This window comes from Ailuropoda melanoleuca, chromosome 2 (assembly GCF_002007445.2).
Source record: "Ailuropoda melanoleuca isolate Jingjing chromosome 2, ASM200744v2, whole genome shotgun sequence".
NCBI lineage: Eukaryota > Metazoa > Chordata > Mammalia > Carnivora > Ursidae > Ailuropoda > Ailuropoda melanoleuca.
This window is the reverse complement of record NC_048219.1, coordinates 88,022,187-88,049,359: the sequence shown is the minus strand read 5'-3', so window position 1 is coordinate 88,049,359 and position 27,173 is coordinate 88,022,187. Positions and strand designations below refer to the sequence as shown.

At 37.1% G+C, this 27,173-nt stretch overlaps 1 protein-coding gene across 7 annotated transcripts in view; it reads left to right on the top strand.

Annotated features, from left to right (window-relative positions):
• The window catches only part of ARNT (aryl hydrocarbon receptor nuclear translocator), a 67,852-nt gene that overhangs the window by 12,716 nt on the left and 27,963 nt on the right, over positions 1 to 27,173 (top strand). For 5 of the 7 annotated variants that reach the window (XM_034654218.1, XM_011225148.3, XM_011225151.3 and 2 more), the window contains exons 2-7: positions 5,881 to 5,992; positions 12,740 to 12,784; positions 16,999 to 17,043; positions 20,326 to 20,370; positions 22,474 to 22,687; positions 26,398 to 26,611. In XM_034654218.1, the coding sequence (XP_034510109.1) occupies positions 5,881 to 5,992; positions 12,740 to 12,784; positions 16,999 to 17,043; positions 20,326 to 20,370; positions 22,474 to 22,687; positions 26,398 to 26,611 (675 nt within the window). The remainder of the gene's footprint in view (positions 1 to 5,880; positions 5,993 to 12,739; positions 12,785 to 16,998; positions 17,044 to 20,325; positions 20,371 to 22,473; positions 22,688 to 26,397; positions 26,612 to 27,173) is intronic. The other 2 variants (XM_011225152.3, XM_011225150.3) reach the window with 1 other exon arrangement.

The window sequence follows — 27,173 nt, the reverse complement described above, 5'->3', positions numbered from 1 at the left end:
CAACAAAAAAACCCCCCACAAAAAGCAGTCATTGTATTTGTAACCGACTCTAACCCATTATGACCTCATTCTTAGCTATTTATATCTCCAGCGACCCTATTTCCAAGTAAGGTCACATTCTGAGATTCTGTGTGGACATGCATTTTTATATTATTCAATCTACTGCAGTTATCAAGTAGGGTTTATTCCAGGAACTCAAAGATGGTTCAACCTGAGAAAACTTGTAATTCATGCCTTTAACAAACTAAAAGAAAGGACTCCAGTCTTGATCCCAGGACCCTGAGATCTTGACCTGAACTGAAGTCAGGTGCTTAGCCGACTGGGACACCCAGGTGTTCTAAGTTTTTTAAAAAACTTCCAGGCTATTTTCTGAAGTGGCTGTACTGTATTACATCTACCAGCAATGCATAAGTGATCTACTTTTTCTGTATCCTTCCCAGCATTTGGTATTTTTATTTATTTTTTTTAACGTTAGCCATTCTGATAGGTATGTAGTGCATCTCAATGTGGCTTGAATTTGCATTTCCCTCATGGCTAATGATGTTGACCATGTTTTCATATGCTTATTTACCATTTTTATATCTTTGGTGAACTGTCTCTTCATGTCTTGCCCCTGTTGTAGTTAGACCGCATTTTTAATGTTGAGTTTTGAGCGTTCTTTTTATATTCTGATATATTCTATATTTATATAAGTCTTCTCCTTCAGTGTTTTCTTCCACTGTTACTTGGCTTTTCATCTTCTGGCAGTCATTCACAGACTAAAAGTTTTTAATTTTAATGAAATCCAATTTATCAGTTTTACTGTTCATGGATCATGCTTTTGGTGTCAAACCTAAGTACTCTGCCTAGACCTAGATCCTAAGGATTTTCTCCCTTTTCCCCCCCTAAACGTTACATAGTTTTTTCATTTACATATTGATCCGTTCTGTTTAATTTTTATATAAAGGGCAAAGCTTAGGTTGAGGTTCAGTTTTTTTCATCTACAGTTGTCCAGTTGCTCTAGCACTTTTTGTTGAAAAGACAGTCTTTATTGAATCGTTTTTGCACTTTTGTCAGAAATCATTTGGGCATATTTTTGTGGGTCTGTTTCTGGATTCCTTTGCTCTGTGTCTGTGTCCCTCTGCTATGATTCCATAGTTTTGATTACCTAGATATATAATAAGCCTTGAAATTGGGTAGACTGATTCCTCCCACTTTTCTTTGTCAAAATTGTTTTAGCTATTGTTCTTTTACCTTTCCTTAAAAATTTTAGAATTATCTTGTTTATAAAAACATCTTGGTAGAATTTTGATAGGAATCACATTAAACCTGTGTATCAATCTGAAGAGAATTGACATCTTTATGTTGAGTCTTTGAAATCATGAGCATGGTATATCTATTTATTTAGATCTTTTGATTTCTTTCCATCAGTGTTGTGTTGCTTTCAGCATACAGGTCCTGTGATGTTTGTTGTATTTATACTTAAGTATTTTTTCTTTTTTTAAGTGATTGCAAATAGCTTTTTAAAAAAGATTTATTTTATATTTTCTTAAATATTTTATTTATTTGAGAGAGAGAGCGAGGGAGAGCACGATTGGGGGGAGGGACAGAGGGAGAAGCAGGGTCCCTGCAGAGCAGTGAGCCTGATGTGGGGCTTGATCCTGGGCCTCTAGGATCATGACCTGAGCCAAAGGCAGATGTCTAACCAACTGAGCCACCCAGGCGCCCCATGATTTATTTATTTTAGAGAAAGAGACAGCGAGTGTGAACAGGGGGAAGAGGAGAAGGAGAGAGAATCCTCAAGCAGATTCCCTGCTGAGTGCAGAGCCTGATGCAGAGCTTTTTCCCAGGACCCAGAAATCACAATCTGAGTCAAAACTAAGAGTTGGCTGCTTAATGGACTGAGCCACCCAGGCGTGCCTGTAGATACCTTTGTATTTTAAATTTTGGTGTCTATTAGTTGTTAATGTATAGGAGCAGTTTATTCTTGTATACTTACCTTATATCCTGCAGTTTTGCTGGATTCACTTACTTGCTGTGTGAGGTTTTTTGTTAGATGCCTTAGAATTTTCTACAAAGACAGCCATGCCATCTGTGAATGGGGACAGTTTTATTTCTTCCTTTTTGATCTTTATGCCTTTTGTTTCCTTTTCTTGCATTTTTTTTTTGCACTGGCTAGGGTTTCCCACACTATGTTTGAATAAATGATAAGAGGGAACATTCTTGCTTACTTTCCAATCATAAAAGTGTTGTCTTTCACCATTAAGTATAATATTAGGTTTAGGCCTTTTTGTTGTTGTTGTTGTTGTTGTTTTGGAAGGGGTAGATTCTTTTTTCAAGTTAAAGACATTTCCCTCTATTTTTATTTTTCTGATTTTAGTTAGGAATGAGTGTTGGATTTTATCAAATGCTTTCTTGTGTAAGTTGATAATGATCGTTGGTTACTTTTTTCTTTACCTTATTAGTATGGTGGATTATGTTGATTGATTATTGATTTTATTTTTTTAAAGTGTTTTTCTCTTTCCAAATTCATTGATTTACGTTGTCTGTTACTTCCTTCCTTTTGCTTGCTTTGCATTTATTTTGTCCTTTTTCTAGGTTCTTGAAGTGGAAGCTTAAATGATTGACTTGACTTTTCCTGTTTTCCAGTGTAAGCATTTTAGTGTTACAAAATTTTCTTAGTATAGCTTTTGCTATGTTCCACAAATTTTACTATCTTGTATTTTATTTATTTTTTTTATTTATTTATTTTTTTTTAAGATTTTTATTTATTTACTTGACAGAGATAGAGACAGCCAGCGAGAGACGATACACAAGTAGGGGGAGTGGGAGAGGAAGAAGCAGGCTCATAGCAGAGGAGCCTGATGTGGGGCTCGATCCCATAACGCCGGGATCACGCCCTGAGCGGAAGGCAGACGCTTAACCGCTGTGCCACCCAGGCGCCCCTACTATCTTGTATTTTAATTTGCATTTTATTTCTATGTATTTTTAATTTCATTTGAGACTTCTTTTTTAAATCATTGATTATTTAGAAATGTGTCATTTAGTGTCCAGGTATATGGTGATTTTCTTGTTCTCCGTTACTGAGTTCTAGTTTAATTCCATTGTAATTGGAGAATATAATCTATGATTTCATTTTTGTAAATTTGTTGAGGTTTAATGACCCAGGATATATCTATCTTGATTTATACTCTGGGGACACTTGAAAAGAATGTGTACCTGCTATTGTGGGGTAGAGTGTTTCAGTAAATGTTAATTAGATCCCGTTGGTTGAGGGTGTCCTTGAGATCTTTTATATCTTTGCTGATTTTCTAATTGTTCTGGCAGTTGAATGAGGGGTGTTGAAATCTCCAGCTATAATTATTTTCTCCTTTCTGTTTTATCAGTTTTTGTTTAACAGATTTTGCAGCTCTGTTGTTTGGTGCATAGCTGCCAAGAGTCTTGGTGGCTTGAATATTATATAATGTGCTTTGTCTCTGGTCATTTTTTTGCTTTGGAGTTTATCTGATTATTATTAACACAGCTAGCTACTCTTGCATTCCTTTGATCAGTGTTTATATGATATATCTTTTTTCATCCTTTTACTTTCAACCTGTCTCTACTGTTACATTTGAAGCAACTTTCTTGTAGACTGTGTCATGTTTTTTTATTTGTTCTGCTAATCTCCTTTTATTAATTGGTGTATTTAGACTGTTTAAATGTATAATAAAATTGATATGTTAGGGCTTAAGTCTGTGTTGTTGTTTTTTCCTCGTTTGTTTGGGTTTCTGTTTCTCTATTTTTTTCTCTGCCTTCCTGTAGGTTATTTCAATGTTTTTTTAGAATTCCATTTTGAGGAGCACCTGGCTGGCTCAGTTGGAAGAGTGTGTGACTCCTAATGTTGGGGTTGTGGGTTTGAGCCCCACATTGGGTGTAGGCATTACCAAAAAATATATATATAAACTTTAAAAAAATTACAGTAAAATCTTAAAAAGAATTGCATTTTGATTTATCTGTAATGTTTGCTGGTGTATCTCCTTGTATAGCTTTTCTGGCAGTTGCTGGGCATTGCATTATATATCATAACATCACAGTCTATGGGTGGTATCATTTCATCACTTTAAGTGTTAACATCTTACCTCCCTTTAGTATCCCCATTCTTAATTTAATTGTCATAAATATTTCCTCTGTATACGTTCAGAAACACAGCAGACAGTGTTGTATTTTTTGCTTCAACCACCAAATGTAATTCAGAAAACTCAAAAAGAGAAGGAAAGCCTATGGATTTTACCCATGTTTTTGCATACTGTGTTCTTTTTTATTTCTTGATATATGTTGATATGTTCCAGAATTCCTTGTTTTATAATTTCTTCCCTGTTTAGAGAATTTTGTTTAGCCATTTTTTAAGGGTAGGTCTGCTGGTTGCAAGTTCTCCTTAGTTTTACATCATCAGAGAGTGTTGATTTCCCTTTCACTCCTGAATGATAGTTTCGCTATCATTGGTTGTAGGATTCTGGTTTGACAGTTCTTTTCCCAAAACTTAAAAGATATCGTGCCACAGTATTTTTGCCTCCATAGTTTCAGATGAAAAACCTGCTGCTGTTTGAATTATTTTTCTTCTGTAGGTAAGGTGTTGTTTTTCTCTAGCTACTTCCAAAACTTTGTCTTTAGTTTTTAGAAGTTTAATTGTGATATGTGTTGGAATACATTTCTTTAGTTTTATCCTTTTGGAGTTTACTCAACTTCTTGAATCTGTAGGTTACATCTCTTGCCAAATTTGGGAAATTTTCAGACATCAGTTTTGCCCTCTTTCTCTTCTCTTTCCCAGTACTCTAATGGGTAATTTCTAGTGTTCTGTCTTCCATTTCACTGATTCTTCTGTTTGTTCTCTCCATTCTGCTATTGAATCAATCCACTTAACTTTTTATTTCAGTTATTTTTCAGTTCTAAAATTTCTATTTGATTCTTCTTTATATCGTATGTCTTTGTTGAGACTTTCTTTGCTGAGGCTTTCGATTGATTTGTTTCACCTGTGTTAATGTTGAAGCATTTTTATCATGACTGCTTTTAAAATCTTTGTCAGATAATTCTAACAGCTGTGACATATCATTGTTATTTTTCATTCAATTTGAGATCTTCTTGGTTCTTGGTATAATGAGTGATTTTCTTTCTTAAAAAATTGAAGTTTGAATGATTTTGTATTATGTGATATTATATCTTATTTTTTTTTAAAGATTTTATTTGTGAGAGAGAGAGCAAGAGAGCGAGAACGAGTGTGCACACAAGCAGGGAAAGCGGCAGGCAGAGGGAGAAGCAGGTTCCCTGCTGAGCAAGGAGCCTGATGTGGGTCTTGATCCCAGGACCCTAGGATCATGACCTGAGCTGAAGGCAGATGCTTAACCGGCTGAGCCACCCAGGCATCCCAGATATTAGATCTTATTTAAACCTGTTTTAGCTGGCTTTCACTGACACCACTTTGGGAGAGGAAAGGAGAGTGCTGCTTTGTTATTGCTAGGTGGAGTTAGACTTCCAGTTATTTTGGGTTCTTTTCTATATTTTTTAAATAAAATAAATAAAAGGATCTAAGTTATGTATGTTTGTTGTATGAGTAAAATGTATAAACTGATTGTGTGTGTGTGTGTGTTTGTTTTTGATTAGCGTTATGTTACTATCACAAGCTTTTAAAAGTGAGGGCAGCAGATAGAATATAGTACTCCCTCTTCCAAACTCTGGGAATGTATGCTTTCACCAGTGTAAGAATTCAAGAAGAGCAATCTGGATATAAGCATATGGGTTTTCTAGCAAGCTACTGGGATTTCATCCATACCATGAGGCTTTCTTCTAGTGAAATTGGTGATGATGATGATGATGATAAGAAAGGACTATCTTTCTTAAATGTATATTTCCATTTTTTTCTGATAGAAATGACATCAGATGTGCCATCACTGGGTCCAGCCATTGCCTCAGGAAACCCTGGGCCTGGGATTCAAGGTGGAGGAGCCATTGTCCACAGGGCTATTAAGCGGCGACCAGGGTGAGTTTGGGTATCCTGTCATGAATGGCTCTCCTATAAGCGAGCCTGATTTAGTTAGTGGCTGAATCCTTTTTGCTATGCCCAACCCTCTCATTTCAAATGGTTACTAACTACACTGCTGTCAAATACTGCTCTTCAGTCCCTGGATTTTTTTCCTTTTACAGAATTGTTTTTATCTAAATTTCTTATGTGCAAAATTATTTATTCTTAATTTTATTTTTTATTAAGATTTTACTTTAATTACTGTATAATTAACACAGTGTGTTATATTAGTTTCAGGTGTACAATATAGTGACTCAATGATTCTGTACATCGTTACTCAGGTGCTCATCATGACAAGTGTATTCTTTTTTTTTTTTTAAAGGATTTTATTTATTTATTTGACAGAGATAGAAACAGCCAGCGAGAGAGGGAACACAAGCAGGGGGAGTGGGAGAGGAAGAAGCAGGCTCATAGTGGAGGAGCCTGATGTGGGGCTCGATCCCATAACGCCGGGATCACGCCCTGAGCCGAAGGCAGACGCTTAACCGCTGTGCCACCCAGGCGCCCCGACAAGTGTATTCTTAATTCCCTTCACCTGTTTCACCCATCCCCCACACCTTCCCTCTGATATATTTTATTTTAAATGAGTACCCTCAGTTAAAGTTTTTTTTTTTCTTCAACAAGAGTATTTCTTATTTGAAGCATACTTCAGAATACGTGGTTCTAAAAGATAATGTAAAACATTCCATCCAAGAAAAACAGAATACACATTTTCTTCAAGTACACACAGAAGAATTCCCTGGTTAAATCACATAAAAAGAAGCGTAACAAATATTACAAATTTAAGAAGACTGAAATCATATCAAGTCTATTTTCCAACCACAAGAGTACAAAACTGAGATCAACAATAAAGCTGGAAAATGTGCAGTGTAAATATTAAATATTTAGTATGTAAAAATTAAATAACACACTATGACACAAGCAGTGGGCCAAATAAATCAAATGGCAAATCAAAATATGCCTCAAAACAAAAACAATATTCTAAAACCTGTGGGATGCAGTGAAAACAGATGTTAGAATGAAATTTATGCTATAAATGCCTGTATTTATAGCCTGTGTAGAAAATGAAGAAACAGCTGACATTTAGTAGAGGAGGGAAATAAAGAAAAATCAGAAATAAGAGAACAGAATAAACAATAGCATAACACTGAAAGTACTGACTAGTTTTTACAAAAAAAAGAAAAAAATTGGCAATGCTTTAACTACATTCAGGGAAAAAAGGATACTCAAAAACCAAAATGAGAACCAAAATGGAAGGGAAACCGTACAATAGATAACCACAGAAATACATAGTGTGAGAACAGAGTACTCTGAATAATTATGTAAGAACAAATCCGATAACTTAGGAAAAAACCATAATTTTTAAAAATGCACAATTTACCAAGATTGAATCCTGAATCTTGAATCTAAGAAGTAGAAAATCTTCATAAACCAATAATATGAATGAAAGTTGAATTAGGAATCAAAAATCTCCCAACACAAAAGAACCCAAGGCACATGGCTTCATTGGCGAACCCCACAAAAATTTAAAAAATAGTAATGACAATCTTTATCAGAATCTTAGAAGTAACGGAATAAGGTGATCACATTCACAGTCATTCCATGAGGCCAGTACTACCCTGATACCAAAGCAGGTCTAAAACAATACAAGAACCTAGAAGTCTACGTTGTCTTTGTATTGCTACTCCAACTTTCTTTGACATCTATTTGTGTGATGTTTTTCCACCCCCTCACTTTCAATCTGCAGGTGTTTTTGGGTCTAAAATGAGTCTCTTGTAGGCAGCATATAGTTGGGTCTTGTTTTTTTAATCCATTCTGACACCCTGTTTCTTTTGATTGGAGTGTTTAGTCCATTTTCATTCAAAGTAATCATTGATAGATATGTATTTATAACTGTTTTATTACTTGTTCTGTTGTTGTTTCTGGAGATTTTCTCTGATCCTTTCTTGTCTTTGTCACTTTTGGTCTCTCCTTTGCAGTCAGGGTCCACTTTAATATTTCTTGCAGGCCTGGTTTAGTGGTCACGAACTCCTTTAGTTTTTGTTTGGGAAATTCTTTATCTCTCCTTCTCTTCTGAATGATAGCCTTGCTGGATAGAGAGTATTCTTGGCTGCAGATTTTCCCCATTCAACACTTTAAATATATCATGCCACTCTTTTGGCTTGCCAAGTTTCTGTTGAGAAATCTCCAGTAGCCTTGTGGGTTTTCCCTTGTAAGTTAAGGACCTCTTTTGCCTTGCTGCTTTTAAGATTTTTTTCTTTATTAGTATAATTTGTGTATTACTCTTTAGAAAAGAAGATTTATTTATTTAGGAGAGAGGGAGTGCCTGCGTGTGTGCGGGGGCATAGGGAGAGAATCTTCTCCGATGAGCTCAGAGCCTGATTCAGGGCTCCATCCCATGACCATAGCTTGAGCTGAAACCAAGAGTCAGACGCCCAAGCGACTGAGCCACCCAGGTGCCCCAAGTAAATAAATAAATCTTAAAAAAAAAAAAAAAAGCCTGGGAGAATGGGTAGTGTTTTGTCTGTTTTTTGTTAAATTTCTGTTTTTGCTTTCTTTTTAAAAATTGTGTAGCTAAGGGGCACCTGGGTGGCTCAGTTGGTTGAATGTCCAGCTTGATTTCATCTCGGGTCATGATTTCAGGGTCATGAGATGGATCCCTGAATCCCTCCATGCTGGGCCTAGAGCCTGCTTAAGATTCTGTTTCCGTCTGTCTCCTCCCCCGACTCACACATGCACACTAGCTTTCTCTCTTTCAGAAAGAAAAATTGTGTAGCTAATATAGCTAATCTTTAAATTTCACCGGCTAATAATAATGCTAGAGTGGTCATTGGGTTTAGGAGGTAACGTGAGTAGCATATTAAGACTTGCTATGTTTCCAAGAGTTTTACACATTTTAACTCATTGAATAAGTAGCTTACTCAAGGTTCTAAAGCCAGTAAGTGGAAGAAGATCTTTGATATTAACCTTGGAAGGTTAGCTTTAGAGTTCACTCTTTTAAACACAGTGTAAATGGTTACGTATAATAGCAAACAATTAGAAGCACTATAAGTATCAAAATTAGAGGATTGGTTGAGTATATTATAGTATATTTGAAATGGAATACCGTACAGCTATTGGAGGTGACAAGTATGTATCAGTACAGAAAAAAGTTCACAATATGTTGGGAGGTTACAGTTTATGTAACATATCACTTACTATGTCAGAAAGAAATATGTGTAATGTCTGCATAGCAAAACTGAGAGGATACTCATCAAATTTCTGGATGATGAGATTATGGGAGACTTGTTTTTATTTTCACATTTTCTGAAATGAATGGGTATTATTGATAATCAGGAAAATATATTAAAAGAAGTACTACACATTCTTTATTTTTAATTTATTTTTATTTAAATTCAGTTAATTAGCATATGATGTATTATTGGTTTCAGAGGTAGTAATATAATACCCAGTGTTCATTACAGGACATGCCCTCCTTAATGTCCATCACCCAGTTACCCCATTCCCCCACCCCTCCAACAGCCCTCAGTTTGTTTCCTATGATTAAGAGGCTCTTATGGCTTGTCCCCCTCTCTGATTTTGTCATGTTTTATTTTTTCCTCCCTTCCCCTATGATGCTGTTTCTTAAATTCCACATATCAGTGAGATCATATGACAATTGTCTTTCTCTGATTGACTTACTTCGCTTGGCATAATACTGTCTGGTTCCATCCATGTCATTGCAAATGGCAAGATTTCTTTTTTTTTTTTTGATGGCTGAGTAGTATTCTGTTGTATATATATACCAAATCTTCATCCGTTCATCTGTTGTTGGACGTCTGGGCTCTTTCTATAGTTTGGCTATTGTGGACATTGCTGCTATAAACATTGGGGTGCAGGTGCCCCTTCAGGTCACTACATTTATATCTTTGCACCCAGCAATGCAATTGCTGGGTCTTGGGTAGCTCTAGTTTCACCTTTTTGAGGAACCTCCATACTGTTTTCCAGAGTTCACTGAATCAGTTTGCATTCCCACCAACAGTTTAAGAGGGTTCCCCTTTCTCTGCATCATTGCCAACATCTGTCATTTCCTGACTTGTTAATTTTAGCCATTCTGACTGGTGTGAAGTGGTATCTCGTGGTTTTGATTTGTATTTCCCTGATGCTGAGTGATGTTGAGCATTTTTTCATGTGTCTGTTGGCCATTTGTATGTCTTCTTTGAAGAAATGTCTGTTCATGTCTTCTGCCCGTTTCTTGATTGGATTATTTGTTCTTTGGGTGTTAAGTTTGATAAGTTCTTTATGGATTTTGGATCCTAGCTCTTTATCTGATATGTCATTTGCAAATATCTTCTCCCATTCTGTTGGTTGTCCTTTGGTTTTTTGACTGTTGCCTTTTCTGTGCAAAAGCTTTTTATTTTGATGAAGTCCCAATAGTTCATTTTTGCCTTTGTTTTCCTTGCCTTTGGAGATGTGTCTAGCAAGAAGTTGTTGTGGCCGAGGTCAGAGGTTGCTGCCTGTGTTCTCCTCTAGGATTTTGATGGATTCCTATCTCACATTTAGGTCTTTCATCCCATTTTGAATTCATTTTTGTGTATGGTGTAAGGAATGGTCCAGTTTCATTCTTCTGCATGTGCTTGTCCAATTTTCCCAACACCATTTGCAGAAGAGACTGTCTTTTTTTCTTGTGGATATTCTTTCCTGCTTTGTCAGAGATCAGTTGACCATAGAGTTGAGGGTCCATTTCTGGGTTCTCTATTCTGTTCCATTGATCTATGTGTCTGTTTTTGTGCCAGTACGATACTGTCTTGATTATAGCTTTGTAATAGAGCTTGAAGTCCAGAATTGTGATGCTACCAGTTTTGGTTTTCTTTTTCATCATTTCTTTGGCTATGTGGGGTCTTTTCTGGTTCCATACAAATTTTAGGATTATTTGTTCCAGCTCTGTGAAAAAAGTTGATGGTATTTTGATAGGGATTTTATTGAATGAATAGATTGCTCTAGGTAGCGTAGACATTTTAACAATATTTGTTCTTCCAATCCATGAGCATGGAACGTTTTTCCATTTCTTTGTGTCTTTCTCAATTTCTTTCATGCATGCTCTATAGTTTTCTGAGTACAGATCCTTTGCATCTTTGGTTAGGTTTATTCCTAGGTATTTTATGGTTTTGGGTGCAATTGTAAGTGGGATTAACTCCTTAACTTCTCTTTCTTCTGTCTCATTAATACACATTCTTTTAAATAAAGATTGGAAAATAGAAACAAAGAAAGAATAGCAATAATCCTTCTACCCTGTTATCACCTATCAGTTTTTTAGTATAATTTCTTCATTCTTTATATGTAGATCTTTTTAGTAGTTGTAATCTATAATTATATAGTTTTATATAGCCTGGTCTTTTTACCTAACCATATGTAACCTTTTTCTCATATTGTTAAATATTTTTTAAAAACATGATTTTTGAGTTACATAAATGGATGTACTAAGTTCCTATTTTGGGACATTTAAGTTGTTTTGAAGATTTTGCTATTATATGTAATGCTTAGTGAACATTTTTGTACATAAACTTTTTCTCTCTCTTATTTTCTTCAGGGTAGATTCTTAGAAATGGAGTTATTATGTAGATTTTGACAAGTAATTAGGGGACTACAGGGGGGAAGAGGAATGAACACTTTCAGGATTAACACTGTGTACTTCATATATAATCCATCTAGAGACTCATAATGTGAGGTTATGAGGCTAGTAGAGTTGCCAGGTTATGAGGCTAGTAGAGATGCCAAGAGTGACCACCGGGTTAAGGTGGTAACATTTTAGTTTAATAGAGTACAGAGATTAATAGGAGATTGGCCTACCTTGTTACCTATAATCTTCCCTAATCCCTTGAAATGAAAGTCACTGCTGCTTTCATTAAATGTCTCAGCATATTGCTTGTGCTCCTCACATGGCACCTTCCTATTCTCATTTGTTTTATATTTGTAGAGGATCCCTTGAGGGCAGGTCTCTTGTTTTCCTCTCATCTAGCATTGTCTTGACTGTAGCATATATTACATGTTTATTAGATGTGTGATGTAAAGAAGCATTAATTAATAATCTTCTGAGATCTTAAATTGCTCCATTATGTAACATCACTCTTTTGGAATATGTTTCAGAAATCTAGTAACATAGCTTAGACTATAGAATTGAAAAATGGACCTGACTTACTCATATTAATTTTTTATTTTCATTTTTGAGTGTATGCCTATTCCTTTGGTAGAGGTTCTTGTTCTCTGATACAAAACTTTGGCAAAGGTAGACTGCCAACTTAGGAAAATGTAAGGTAGCAATGGGTACTCTTTTGATTGCCGAGTTTGGTACAAGTCACATATCTTTGTTTGACTTCTGTCCACTTACTCTTTTCCTATTCCATTTGGGTGGGTGTTCAGATAGCTTGTGGGTTGAGAATTTGTAATTTCTTAGTGTTCTTTTTTTTTTTTAAAGGTTTTATTTATTTATTTGACAAAGAGAGAGACAGCCAGCGAGAGAGGGAACACAAGCAGGGGGAGTGGGAGAGGAAGAAGCAGGCTCCCAGCAGAGGAGCCCGATGCGGGGCTTGATCCCAGCATGCTGGGATCACGCCCTGAGCCGAAGGCAGACGCTTAATGACTGTGCTACCCAGGTGCCCCAAGAATTTGTAATTAGTGTTCTGTATTGTCAGTGGACTTACAATATTTATTGTTGGCTTTACCCAGGTTGGATTTTGATGATGATGGAGAAGGGAACAGTAAATTTTTGAGGTAAGATTTTAAATTTTTTTCTCTAGATTTCTGATATTAAAAATTAGTTCATGATCTTTATATTTCTGAACTGTAGTATTTTTGTCCTTAGGCCTAAGGTGAGTGCTTTATCCTAAAACTAAAGTTTTGTATTATACTTCATAAATTTTTAAAGCATTTTGTTAATGGCTCCAGAGGAAGAAGCTCAGTGAAGAAAGGTCAGAGAATTTCCAAGACCCTCTGTTACAGTTAGTTGCTGTGTGGTTTAAAAACAACAACAATTTATTATTTCTCACAATGCCGTGGATTGGTTGGATGGTTGTTCTGTTTTCTTTGTGGTCTTTTATCCTTAAGGAGGTCAAACTGAGTTTCTTTACATGCCGATGGCTACAATCTGAAGGGCAAGTCCCAGTCTAAGTGCTTATCAAGCCTCTGCTTTGTATTGACATTTGCTGGTGCACCATTGGCCAAAGCAAATTTTATGTCCATGTCCTGAGTCAGTGTGTTAGGAGGCTAAGGTATAATTCATTGGGGGGGGGTCATTAATGTATCTAACATACTTTCTGATATCCGTTGACTTCTACAGAGCAGGAATTAGAATTTGTATCCTTGAATAATGAATCTTCTGGAGCACTGAAAATGGACTTCTTGATATATCGATGGAGGAGTTTTTTTCAAAGAAGGGAAATATTTATTTCTGCTAAAGATCAATTATTTGGCTTTGTTTCTAAGTAAGGAAAGCAGTAAGAGTCAAAGAAAGAAAGATAACCTTGACTGCAACCTGCCGTTTTTCCTTTTCAAAGTTGAAAATATTACCTAGGTGGGTCTACTTTGTTGAGTAACAAATATTTAATAAATAAAGGAGCCCTGTTAAAAAAAAAAAAAGCCATTATTTATGTGATAGTCCAAATTTCATTTGTCTTATTAACTAGATCTTAAAAAATAATATATTTTGTAAGTTTTTAAACAGCGCAAAGTTATGTGTAGTTCAGGTATGTCTTCTTTCACTTCAGACCCTTCCCCTTAGACAACTACAGTTTCCAGTTTATTGAGTATCCTTCTAGACATATTCAGTACGTATGTAAGTGTATTTAAATGTATATGTGTGTACATACATTCATAATGTCCTCAGTTTTTGTTTTTGCAAGGAGAATGTCCATATTGTAAATTCCTTGCCATAATTGTTTAGTTTTATAATGCTTAAGTTCTGCCAGAGACATCTATTTTTTTTTCATTTTGGTAATTTTTATTTAGGTTTATACTTCTCACTACTAACTAGTTGCTGAACCCTACCAGATATTCTTGAAAACAACAATCGTAACTTGGCTACCATGAAGAAATAGTTGCAGAACATTGCAGAAAATAATTCTCCAAAAGAGCTCTTGAGACTTCATGAGTATTAATAAATGTGAAGGGGGGACGATATTTCAATTTTGGGGGGAGGATAGACTTTTTTTTTAAAAGATTTTATTAATTTGACAGAGAGAGAGACAGTGAGAGAGGAAACACAAGCAGGGGGAGTGGAAGAGGGAGAAGCAGGCTCCCTGCAGAGCAGGGAGGCTGATGCGGGGCTCTGTCCCAGGACCCTGGGATCATGACCTGAGCCGAAGGCAGATGCTTAATGACTGAGCCACCCAGGTGCCCCACTAGTAGACTTATTTATACTTCTCAGTTAGTTCTGGCTCTGAGTCATTGTCTTCATTTCCACAAAATTTAGTAGTCTCAAACTATATGCAGATCCAGAAAGGTTCATTTGTTCTTTCCCCAACCATAAAAAAAGACTGTCACAATTCATTTTACCTAGTGGGTCATTATGTCTGAGAGAGGCATCACCAAATTTCTTTTCTTTTCTTTTTTTTTTTTAAACAATTGGAATTTTCCACTCTGGTCAGCGTGTGAAAGTCTTCCTTGCATTGTATCCATAAGTCAGCACTAAATCTCCTTGGTGGATGCTACTTTTGAAAGTTGTAATTCATCATCTGTTTTCATTGATTTGTTCAAATGTCATTTTGTTATATTCTCTAGACACCTATAAAAATCCTTTTTAATAATATCAAGGCTTTGAAACTCCAGGTACAATGTCAGTTACTAGTATCCACAGTAGTGCTTCTCAGACTTCACTGTGTATGCAAAGCCACCTGGGGTTTCCTATTAAGGTGAAGATTCTAATTCAGTTGGTCTGGGTTGGCTCAGTTGGTAGAACATGCGTCTTTTGATCTTAGGGTTGTGAGTTCAAGACCCATATTGGGTCTAGAGATTACTTAAAAAAAATGTAATTCAGTAGGCCTCGAGTAGGGCCCAGGGTTCTGTGTTCTGATTCATTTTTGGAATCTGCTTCCAGGCACTGACCATACTTTCAGTAGTAAGGATCTAGAAGACTCACTCTTGAGATTCAAAGTTAATATGTAAATTATAGGTCTCTCTTTTCAGTTTAAGTTACATGTTTTCACTAGGAATTAGCAGCATCTGATTTAAAGCATATTTTGTGTTCTAGGAACAGACCATTTGTACTTGAGCTGGAATTCAGTTACATCTCCATGTTTGTCCATTCTTCTGCTCTCCTGTTATTTTCAAAAACTGAAAATTCTTGGGGTTGGATTAGTTGAGGATTTACAGCCTGTGAAGGAGCAGTATAAATTTTGGCTCTAATTTAATATGCTGGTTTAACTGCAAATTTTGTGAGACTTACCTGTCTCCCAAAAGCACTTTCTGCCCAAAGTTGATAGATCTTTGTTAAGATCCTGTGGCAGTGAGAAGAGGAAAATTTAGATCATCCAGAGAGTAGTGTTTTTAAAGTTAGGTTTTCCTCCCTCAACAAATCCTGTAGTTTCTGTATTTAGCAGGTATGATTTATTGGCTTATTAAGCAGAAGTTGTTGGGTTGAATGGATTGTGTTTCCTTGATCAGAGAAATAAAGAACATTGTTTATGTCATAAGTTACAGCTATCTCTTAAAAATTTCTGTGCATGAGAGAAAACAGTGAAAAGATAACCCATATAATGGGAGAAAATATTTGCAAATCATGTATCTGATAAGAGGTTAATACCTATAATATATGAAGAACTACCACAACTCAATAATTAAAACAACAATCTGATTAAAAATTGGCAATGACTTGAATAGACATTTTTCCAAAGAAGGTATGCAAAAGGCCAACAAGCATATGTTAAGACGTTCAACATCACTAATCATTAGAGAAATGCAAATTGAAACTGCAGTGAGATACCACCTCACACCCATGATGATGGCCACCATCAAAGAAACAGAAAATAAGTGTTGGGTAAGGATGTGAAAAAGAGGGAACCCTTGTGCACTGTTGGTTGGAATGTAAATTGTAAATTTAACCACTGTGGAAAACAGTATGGAGATTCCTCAAAAAATTAAAAACAGAATCATCGTATGGTTCAGCACCCCCACTTCTGGTTATAAATATCCAAAGTAACTGAAAGCAGGGTCTTAGGTATTTGCACACTCCTGTGCACTGCCTCATTTTCACAATAGCCAAGAAGTGGAAGCAACCCAGATATCCATTGACAGATGAATGCATAAAGAAAATGTGGCACATATGTCCAGTGGAATATTGTTCATCATTAAAAAGGAAGGAAATCCTGGCATATGCTACAACATGGATGAATGTTGAGGACATTATACTAAGTAAAATAAGCCAGTCACAAGAAGACTATATGATCTCACTTATATGAAGTATCTAAAGTAGTCAAAATTAGAGACAAAGTACAGTGATGGTTACCAGGAGCTGGGGGTCGGTCGGGTGGGGAGCAGGTGGCAAGATGATGGTTAGTGTACATAGAGTTTCAGTTTTGCAAGATTAGAAAGTTCTATAGATCTGAATGTAAATATAGTTAGCACTACTGAATTGTACTCTAAAAATTGATTAAGATGGTAAATTTTATGTTCCATGTTTTTTTGTCATAATTAAAACTATCCCTAACTTCAGAGAGGTGGTGACAGGGCAGTCATCTGTGCCCTCATGAGATCATTATCCTTTTTTGGAGTTTCTGATGAGTAAGGGTAAAGGAGAACATCAGAAACCTGACGAATAACAGTCATGAGTTTCTTAAATTCTTTGGGATGGTATTACTATCTCTATTGCTTTGTGATGCTTTTCCATTGGCTTTTTTTTTTTTTTTCCTGTTGACTATTTTTACTCCTTTCTAGTTTTTATTTCAGATGTCACAAGTGTAATGCTTTGGGCTAATCTTATTTTTCTTCTTTAGGTGTGATGATGATCAGATGTCTAATGATAAGGAGCGGTTTGCCAGGTAATGTAGTAGAGCATCTTGGGCCATGTTTTGGGACCAGGCAGTTCAAGTGTATTGAGTTTAATTTGATCTCATTAGGAGTTAAATTCTCTGTCCAGTCTTCATCCTACTCTGAAAGCTGACAAAATTTAGTATGACAGTTACTGTTTATGTTCAGATAACATGGCTTCAAACTGATGATACAGTTTACACAGTGTTTTTCTGTATATGATAAGCAGCTATACAGTGTGCTTGCTGGGTGTCCACAGGAACACAGTTAGGATTTCTTGATTGCGTTTATTATTAAATGGGTCCACAAAATCTGTACAGATAATAGTTTTCCTTTAAAAATGGCAACAGAAACAATTTTTGTGGAGATGAATTTTGATTGTAACAAAATTTAAATAAATTTTGTTAAGATTATGAAAAATACTTTTTTTATTCATAAATCCTTCTCAGCTAAACCATATGAGTTGAGAAGGATTTATGAATAAAAAGGAAAGTATTTGTTTTTAGAAAGTTCATTCTGTATATTTTAAACAGTAAATTAGTTTGTTTTTTAAAAATTCAGTTTGCAGCCACCTCAGCAAAATGAATAATCAAAAATCCAGAACTTAACTTTATTGTGGATGTTGCTAGTCTGGGGACCATACCTTGAGAACCACTGATGTAGAAGGCTAAGAAATACCAGTCATAGTAGCTTATAACTATCTGCAGCAGTAAGATGCCATCATGGGCTTTGAATAAGAGATTTTAATAAATAAAATGCACGTGGGATTTTTCTCTAGTAGCAATGTACAGGATTGATTGAAGAGAAGCACTGTAGTCAGGGAGGTAGATGCGAGGATGAATAATAAGATAGCTATAGAATCCGGAGTGTCTGGGCTAGAGTGGAGGCAATGGCAGTAGGAAAGGAGTGAACTTAAGAGATTTTCAAATAATTTACTTATTGAAATAGATACTTGTAAATACTTTTGGGTTTAAACCATCTGTAAAATGAGAAGTTAATTATGGATATCTGGGGAATAGTTTTTCAAGCTGCATTAGAAAGTCAAGCCATCATGGGCACCTGGCTGGCTTAGTCAGTAGAGCATGTAGCTCCTGTTTTTAGGGTCCTGAATTCAAGCCCCACATTAGGTGTAGAGATTGCTTAAATAAGGGAAAAAAAAAAAAAAAGAATGAAAGTCAAGCCATCAAATAGTACTGGTCATACAGGTTAACAGTCTCTTGATTGAAATTCCAAAAAGCTATGAAGACATGACCTGAATTATTTTAGTCTTCATTTGTCCTACTTAATATGAATATTTATACATTCACATATTTCATTCAGAGTTACTTGAGTTGTTTAGGGATTATGGATTTATAGTAGTAGGAGTAGTAATAGTAGGAATTTCAGATATTTAACTTTCTTTCAAACAACTTATTCCAGTAAGAGATGATTTGTTGTACCAGTTCACCTTGCATATTCTCCTTGGGAATTCAGTAGAAGGTCTATAAAGCTGAAAATGTATGTATTTTCTCAATTCTTTGAAAAAAAGGATTTGTAGTTTGTTAAGGAACCATGATAACAAATGAACATGAAACTTGACTGAATATAAGGCAATTCTCTGTGTTTCTCATCAATATACGTAAATTTCATATTTTTGTTCCTACTACTGTGTTATTTTGAGTCTCTTTTTTCCCTGTTGCCCATTTCGTAGAAACTTTCCCACATATTGCCAGTTATTGTATATGTCACTTTTTTTTTTTTGAGATTTATTTGAGAGTGAGAGAGAACAAATGAGCCAGCGAGCATGGGAGGGAGGGGCTGGGAGAGAGAGAGAGAGAGAATCCCAAGCAGGCTCCACACCAAGTACAGAGCTGTCGTGGGGCTCCATCTCACCTTCCTGAGATCATGACCTGAGCCAAAGGCAGATGCTTAACCAACTGAGCCACTCAGGTGCCCCATGTACATGTCACTTTTAGTAATGAAATAGTGTTTTAGCCTGTTAATATGTCGTACTTACTTAGACATTTTATTTGAGGCTTCTTAATCTATATCTGTATTTATATCTATATATATTTTTTTAATGGAACGGAACTGATTACTGATATATTGGCCTACCAACACCTTGATGTTTCTTCAGTTGCCACCAACCCTTATTATTTTCAGTTTTCCAGAAAAACGTAGTGGTAATCCTTTGTAGCCGCCTCCGGGGGAGAGGGAGTTGGCCGTGGGGATCAGCAGTTTTGGGGCTTTACTGCAAAGAAATGGGAGAGTGAATAAATAGAAATTTACTACTGCAGTATCGAATCAATGATAGGGGATGTGCCAGAAACCTAATTCTTCAGTTTTATTTATGTAATTTCTCCAGTGAAACCTGTTTGGTTATTTTGTCTGTGAGTGCATGTGTGTGTGTCTGCATTTTACAGAGAGATTGTATTTGTAACCATTTGTTTGACATTCTTATCATGATTTACTCTTTGATTTTTTCTTTATTATAGAATAACATATGTGGGGGCGCCTGGGTGGCTGAGTTGGTTAAGCTGCCAACTCTTGATTTGGGCTTAGGATGTGATCGCGGGGTCCTGGAAATGAGCCCCATGTCAGGCTCTGTGCTTAGTGGGGAGTCTGCTCTCCCTCTCCCTCTGCACCTTCCCCCCCTCAGATAAATAAATTAATCTAAAAAAATAGCGTATTGGATATCATTTTATTTCCAGATTGGGAGCAGTGTGTGAGAATGATATTCCCTTGTTTGGTTCTTTTTTTTTTTTTTTTTAAGATTTTATTTATTTATTTGACAGAGATAGAGACAGCCAGCGAGAGAGGGAACACAAGCAGGGGGAGTGGGAGAGGAAGAAGCAGGCTCCCAGCGGAGGAGCCTGATGTGGGGCTCGATCCCACAACGCCAGGATCACGCCCTGAGCCGAAGGCAGACGCTTAACCGCTGTGCCACCCAGGCACCCCTCCCTTGTTTGGTTCTTGTTCAGACTATATATCGTTGATCTCTACAGAGATTGATTGGCAAAATGCTTTCTGTTGTTCAGACTATGTTAATTTATAATGAATATTGGCCTTGCTTTTGTGTCGGCCTTTGTCCTGTAAGTTTCTTTTTCTTTATCCTAACAAATGGCTTTGTAGAGTTATAGGCAAGGTTCCTGTCCATATTTTAATTTCCCCTTCTCTGCATCTATTTTGTTCTATTTCCTTTTTCCTTTCCTTTCCCTGCTACTTCCTTCCATCAATCTATCCATCCATCCATCCTTCTTTTTTTTCTTTCTTTTTATTTTAATTTTAGCTTAGTTCATTAATTCTATTTTTAGGTCGGATGATGAGCAGAGCTCTGCGGATAAAGAGAGACTCGCCAGGTAGGAGAACAGTGTCTTTCAGCATGATGAAGCAGATGATGCTGCTTTTTCCTTTTTCTTACTCTGCTCCTTTCTTCCCCTTTCTCTTTGTGTTTTTCCTTATCTGTGGCAAGAGAGGACAAGATTTTTTAGAAGTTTGTGTGTAACAGGAACTTTGGCCTCCCCCATCAGAAAGTGGGCGAGTTGAGGGAACTTTACTAAGGAATTTAAGACATTGCTATTAGTTTTATAGTTTTCTCTTTTCTTCTCTATCTTGGCACTCTTTCACAGAATAAAAGGCTTCAGAAGCAGGGCAGTGGTGCCAGGTGGTGCTTTAGCAGGAGCATACTTTTTATCAGAAGACTAATAAATATATCTGTGTTTGCAATTGGTTCCCAACATTTAGGCCTTAGCATTTATTCCACAGCTCCCTAGAAAGCACACCCTTACTTTCCTGTGTAGACTCACAGGCTAGATTACTACGTCATAGCAGTACTGGTCTTGCTTTGGTGATTGAATCTTTTGTGGTTTCCCAGAAAGTTTTAGCAGCCTTGATGTGGCTTTTTAAAAGAGCAGCCTTCTGGACTTCAGTGTCAGAAATCTGTCAAATACTAGGAAGATGGGTGCTTTAAGTTTGAAAGTAGAATGTTATGTTTCTCAGGCAAATTTAAAAATGGGGACTTAAGTGGGGAGAACTTTTTGCCATTTGAAAAGGAGACTCTAGAGTTCTCTTTGGAGACTGTTGTCAGTAAGGTAGAAATACTAGGATACTAATGGTGTGCCCAAATTTTTTGATTTTCTGGCTTCTGTGATTTGGGACCACTCGGTAGGAGATAGTTCACTGATACCAGTACCTATTTTTACTACTTTCCCCCCTCATTACCTTTTTTAGCAGGGCCACAAGCTCATTTTGTTGTCATTTCCTGCTAACTCTTTAACTCTTCAGGAAGCTGATTTGGCTTGGTATGGTGGGAAAGCCATTGCATTAATTGGGAATGAGTGCTGCCTTTGGGAAAGTCACTTAGTTAACTTCTTAACCTTAGTTTGCTCTTCTCACAAAGAGATTTATGTTAGACCAGTTGTTTTTATTTTTCTTTTTGTTTTGACAAAACTTCTATTCAGATAGGATCCTTAAGTGGTAATGGAAGTAAATAAAAAAGATAAAGCAAAAGCTGCTCAAGGAGAAGCAGAAGTGCAGCACATTGCTTGGTTCTCTTTGGGGCATCCCTGTGGAAGACACTGAGGAACTATGGGGCTTTTCAGAAATCCAACTTGAAAACTGCTGGATTATTATTTTTAACAATGATAAGATTTTGTCTTGATTTTGAGGAAATCAGCATTGGAGATGTGATCCACTTACCCTGTTGAGATCCAAATTTTCTGTTTTCAGGCCTTTTCCTCCCCACTCTACTTTTACTCTCCAATTCATTTTGCTCCAACTGGGGACCCAGAAGGGACCTTTAGTAAATGATATCTTAAAATCTCTTGAGCTCAGTACACTGGCACCACACCCAGATAGAGAAGGTAGGACCTTGTACATTAGTGAGACAAATAAAACTTCAAAATCTTCCAGTTCCGCCTTCTAGTGTTAAGAGTAAGAGAGAAGCTTAGAACAGGCAACATATTATAGACCAAAGGATTCTATACTATCAATTCTTTTTATTGGCTGTTGGGCAATATACTTCTGTTGGAAAAAACCGGTCATTTTATTTTCAGCCTTAAAAAGTTGAATTAGTTAACATGGAGTCAGCCAAGCCAAGATTATTTGTCTCTCAGGAACCGAAGTAAATGAAATCAACATCTTTTAAGACTATCACTTCTTAAAACGTGTTTTGTTTTGTTTTGTTCTGGGGGAGTGGTAATTTACATAGGATGTGAAGTTTCCAGGACATAGGGAGAACTGCTGGTATCTGCTTATTCTCTTGTCTGCCTTGTTGGTTTCTATTCCATGCCTGTTCTGCATGAGAAGGTTGGCAAACCTGACTTTACCTTCTGAGACTTAAGCACTCCTAAATCTAAAAACTACATTTCTTCAGCAGCTCACTCCGTATTTATATCACTCTTCCCTGCTCCCAAATGGCCAGATGTGACCACCTGGGTGGGGCTTCTCCTCTCTCCATGCAGGGAAAATCACAGTGAAATTGAACGGCGGCGACGGAACAAGATGACAGCCTACATCACAGAACTATCAGACATGGTGCCCACCTGTAGTGCCCTGGCTCGAAAACCAGACAAGCTAACCATCTTACGCATGGCAGTGTCTCACATGAAATCCTTGCGAGGAACTGGGAATACATCCACTGATGGCACCTACAAGCCTTCGTTCCTCACTGATCAGGTCTCTGGGATGTACAACTCTGAGATAGTCTAGAATCTGTTGAAAATTTTGATTTTTTGGAGGGTAGATGACCATAATTCTAACTAGTGCCTTATATTGAGAGTCAGAGCCAAGCTGAGTCTGTAGATTGCTTAAAGTGTAAGAATTCAGATGTTAAGGAAAAATTCAGACCATGGGGAAGTAGTTTGAATTCCTGGCTATAATATTCATTAGCACTGGAACAGTGAGAAGTACAGAAAACTTGTGCAAATTATTTAGCAAGCTTATAGGTATTTTAATTATTTTTTAAAGGATCTTATCAATTTTGAGAGAGTGTGTGCACACAAGCAGGGGGGAGGGCAGGGGGGAGGAGCAGACTCCCCCTGAGCAGGGACCCCCTCCCCCCACTCAGGGCTCAATTCCAGGACCCTGGGATCATGACCTGAGCTGATGGCAGACACTTAACCAACTGAGCCACCCAGGTGCCCCAAGCTTATATGTATTTTATTTTATTTTTTTATTTTTATTTTTTAAGATTTTATTTATTTATTTGACAGAGATAGAGACAGCCAGCGAGAGAGGGAACACAAGCAGGGGGAGTGGGAGAGGAAGAAGCAGGCCCACAGCAGAGGAGCCTGATGTGGGGCTCGATCCCACAACCGGGATCACGCCCTGAGCCGAAGGCAGACGCCCAACCGCTGTGCCACCCAGGCGCCCCTATATGTATTTTAAACTTCACTCATGAATGTAGCCTAAAAGGTGAAACAAGAGTAGAATTGTAGGAAGAAGAAATGACTGTGTCCATGGAACCAGTTTTCTCCCTTGGGTTTAGGGTTATAGAAGATGGAAGAAATCTATTTCTCATTCCTGAAGCAGCTTTCGGTTTTGGTGATAAAAGGAGTCTAACGGGGCAGTCATCATTCCTTAGAGATGTGCTCTGTTACATGTAATGAGAAGAATAGGGAAGGCGGAAACATTTCTGGCCTCTCAGGGACTTGGTCTGAATATGAATATGTGAGTGAGTGGAAGTCAGTCTGAATATGAATTTTTGAGTGGGTGGATACACACATAAGTGAAAAATGAGAGGAAAATTCATACATAGAAGAAATGCCTTTTTTAAATGATTGATTGATTTTAGGGAGAGACAGAATGTGAGAAGGGGGAAGGGCAGAAGGAGAAGGAGAGAGTCTCAAGCAGACTCCCCACTGAGCGTGGAGCCCACTGCGGAGCTGGAGCTCCTGACCCAGGAGATCATGATCTGAGCCGAAACCAAGAGTCGGACACTCAACTGACTGAGCCACCCCGGCACCCTGAGAAATAACCTTTCTTCAAAACTTATTAATAATTTATATGGGACTAGATAAATATATAGTGGAGGGACGGTTAAAGTGAATAGAATGACCAGGTTTGAATGGGGATGGTTAGCAAAGACTTCTAAGAGTAAGAAAGGCATATTCTGTTTTGATTACTAAAAGTAACACAGGGTTGGACACCTGGATGGCTCAGTCGGTTAAGCGTCTACCTTCGGCTCAGGTCATGATCCCGGGGTCCTGGGATCAGTCCCACATCAGGCTCCCTGCTCAGTGGGGAGTCGTCTTCTCCCTCTATCCTTCCCTCCTGCTTGTGATCTCTCTCTCTGTCTCTCTCTCTCAAGTAAAATCTTAAAAAAAGAAAAAATAATACACGGTTATTGCAGAAAATTCTGGAAGATGCAGGAAAGAAAAATTGACCTATAATGTCACCCTTTTATTTGAAGGATTAGAAGGAAGGAATGTGGTTTGGAAGAAAGCAATAAGAATAATTTTCCAAATAGGAGTGTCTATATGAAAACAGACATAGCATGGATTATATATATATATGTACTTTTTAGTTCTAACAGTATACATAGAGATACTGATTGAACAGACTCCAGTTTATATACCTTTTGTGGGCTAACCAAGTGCTTTCTGCTATGAGAAGAACAGAGATAAGAGTCACTAGTGGAAAGAGACATGTAAATAAATCACAATATAAACACACAATTAGTTCTATCATAGAGGTGCAATATTAAAGTCCTGTAGAAGTATAAACATGGAAAAGTAAAGGTAAGGGATTAGTGTCATAAATACTGCGAATAATTTGAGCAAATGCCTATTGAGAATGATTGGATTATTCAAGGCAAATGAAATAGTTTAGCAAGCCTTGGGAGATGATAATAGGGAGTAGGCTGGGACCTGATGATGGAATATTTAGGTGTTATGTTACAGAATTGAGGTATTAATTTTTAGGCAATAGGGAGCCATCAGAAATGTGTCAGTCAATGAATGGGGTGCCTGGGTGGCTCAGTCAGTTAAGTGTCTGACTCTTGATTTTGGCTCAGGTCGTGGTCTCAGAATCATGAGATTGAGCCCCGAGTTTGCTCTGTGCTGAGCGTGGAGCCTACTTGGGATTCTCCTTCTCTTTCTGCCCCTCCCTCATTACTCTCCCCCCAAAATGTATTAGTTGATGTAGAGCATTTTAAGGCTGGATTTGAGAAAATGAACGCAGAGAGACTGTTTCCTTAGTCTTGGCATAAGATGACTAGGACAATGATGTAGTATTGGAAATAGAATTGATAAAACAGTTATAACTAGAGCATGAGAGAGAGTAATTAGATTTTGAGTCTTATAGCCTGAGAGGAAGGTGATACTGTTAATCAAGAAAGGAAATGCTAGAAGACCACAGAGAATTGTTCTTTGGAGAGGGAAATGTGACCGGTTTTGAGATGTTGAAATTGAGTTGCTGGTAGAATATCTAAGTCGAAAATGTTTAACAGTTAGTTAGTTGGAATTTAGGTCTACTTAAAGCTAAAGAAAAAAAAGTTTAGGTGAGTCTAGAGGTGTAGACTTGGGCATCATTTCATAGCAGAGAGGAGTAGATATAATTTCTCAGGGAGAGAGTATGGTATAAATAGAAAAGAGAACTTTAGAACCTTGGAAATATCTATATTTAAGACTTGAACAAAGGGAACGGTGCCTGAAGCAGAGAAGGGACATTTAGAAAGGCAGCAAAAGTTGGAGGATGGTGTCGTAGAAGCTAGAGGAAAATAAAAAGGATGGAATGGACAACATTACTAGATTCTGGAGAGAGATTGAGTAACATGATAAAGACCCAGGAAAGGGGACTTGAATTGGCAGTCAGGAGAACATTGCTAAACCTGCTGCAAACAACATGAATGGTTTAGAGTGACAGTTGTAGTGGGATTGAGAAATAAATGAAAGGTAAGAGAATAGAACCAGTGAATATAACATTACTCTTAATATAAACTTGGCACTGAAAAAGAGATGAGTTGGGCAAAATTGAGGAAAGATTTGTATAGAATTGAGAAAACTTGATCATATTTATAGATCTGAGGGGAAAGAGAGTGAAAATGGGAGTGTTTGTAGAGCAGGATCCGAAAAAGAGACCGGGGGGGTGAGATCAAGGACTAAATTATTGTTAGTGGGAAACCTTTTTTATTCTCCATCTTGAGTCCTGAGATAAAGAGGAGGAGGTGAATAGTGACATAGAGAGATTGAGGAAATATCTATTAGAAAAAGCCATCGTGAAGGCAATTACATTTAGAGGGCAAAGCTAGGTCTGTGGATCAGGCAGGAGCCAGCAGTTGCTTATGGAGAGGTGCATAAGGCCTTAAATGTCTTACTTCCTTCCATGAATAATACTTGGCTTTTAAGAGTTCAGCTTTTATTCTTTTATTTCTCTTCTTTGGGCAGGAACTCAAACATTTGATCTTGGAGGCAGCAGATGGCTTTCTGTTTATTGTCTCATGTGAAACAGGCCGGGTGGTTTATGTCTCTGACTCAGTGACCCCAGTTTTGAACCAGCCACAGTCTGAATGGTTTGGTAGCACACTCTATGATCAGGTGCATCCAGATGACGTGGACAAACTTCGTGAACAGCTTTCCACCTCAGAAAATGCCCTGACAGGTATGAATTATGTGGATGGAAAAGGAATGGGAAGCCCTTTCTTTTTTTCCTGAAACAGAAGAGGTGTTTTAGCTCTTCAGTTTGTTCATTGAATCTAGCAGGGCTTCTAGAATTTTCTCCCATAATGAATATAATAATTTTTCTTCTATCCACACGCAGGTAATATAATTTGTAGCTTATCCTTAGAAAATGTTTCTTTAGTGACAGTGCACATAAAAAAGTTTATTATTGTAAATAAAACAGTAAAAACCAAATCTACAACGAACTGTTTCTTCCATTCTAAAAGAATTAAATTATCCATTTTTCTGTTTCATTTGAGACAGAAATCTCATAATTTTTTTTTGGTATTTTTTCTATCTGTTGTGCATATCTTTAGCTTTATACTGGGTTCTATGTTAATAGATTTTATTTTAGAGGGGAATGGTTATCAGTATATAAGTTGTTACTGTTGTTTTTTTATATCTGTACTATTTTTTGGTCTTATTTTTATTTTTGTTTCTTCCCCCTATTTTAATACTATTCAGTCCTTTTGCCAGAGTTTGGCTATAGGAAACACATCTGC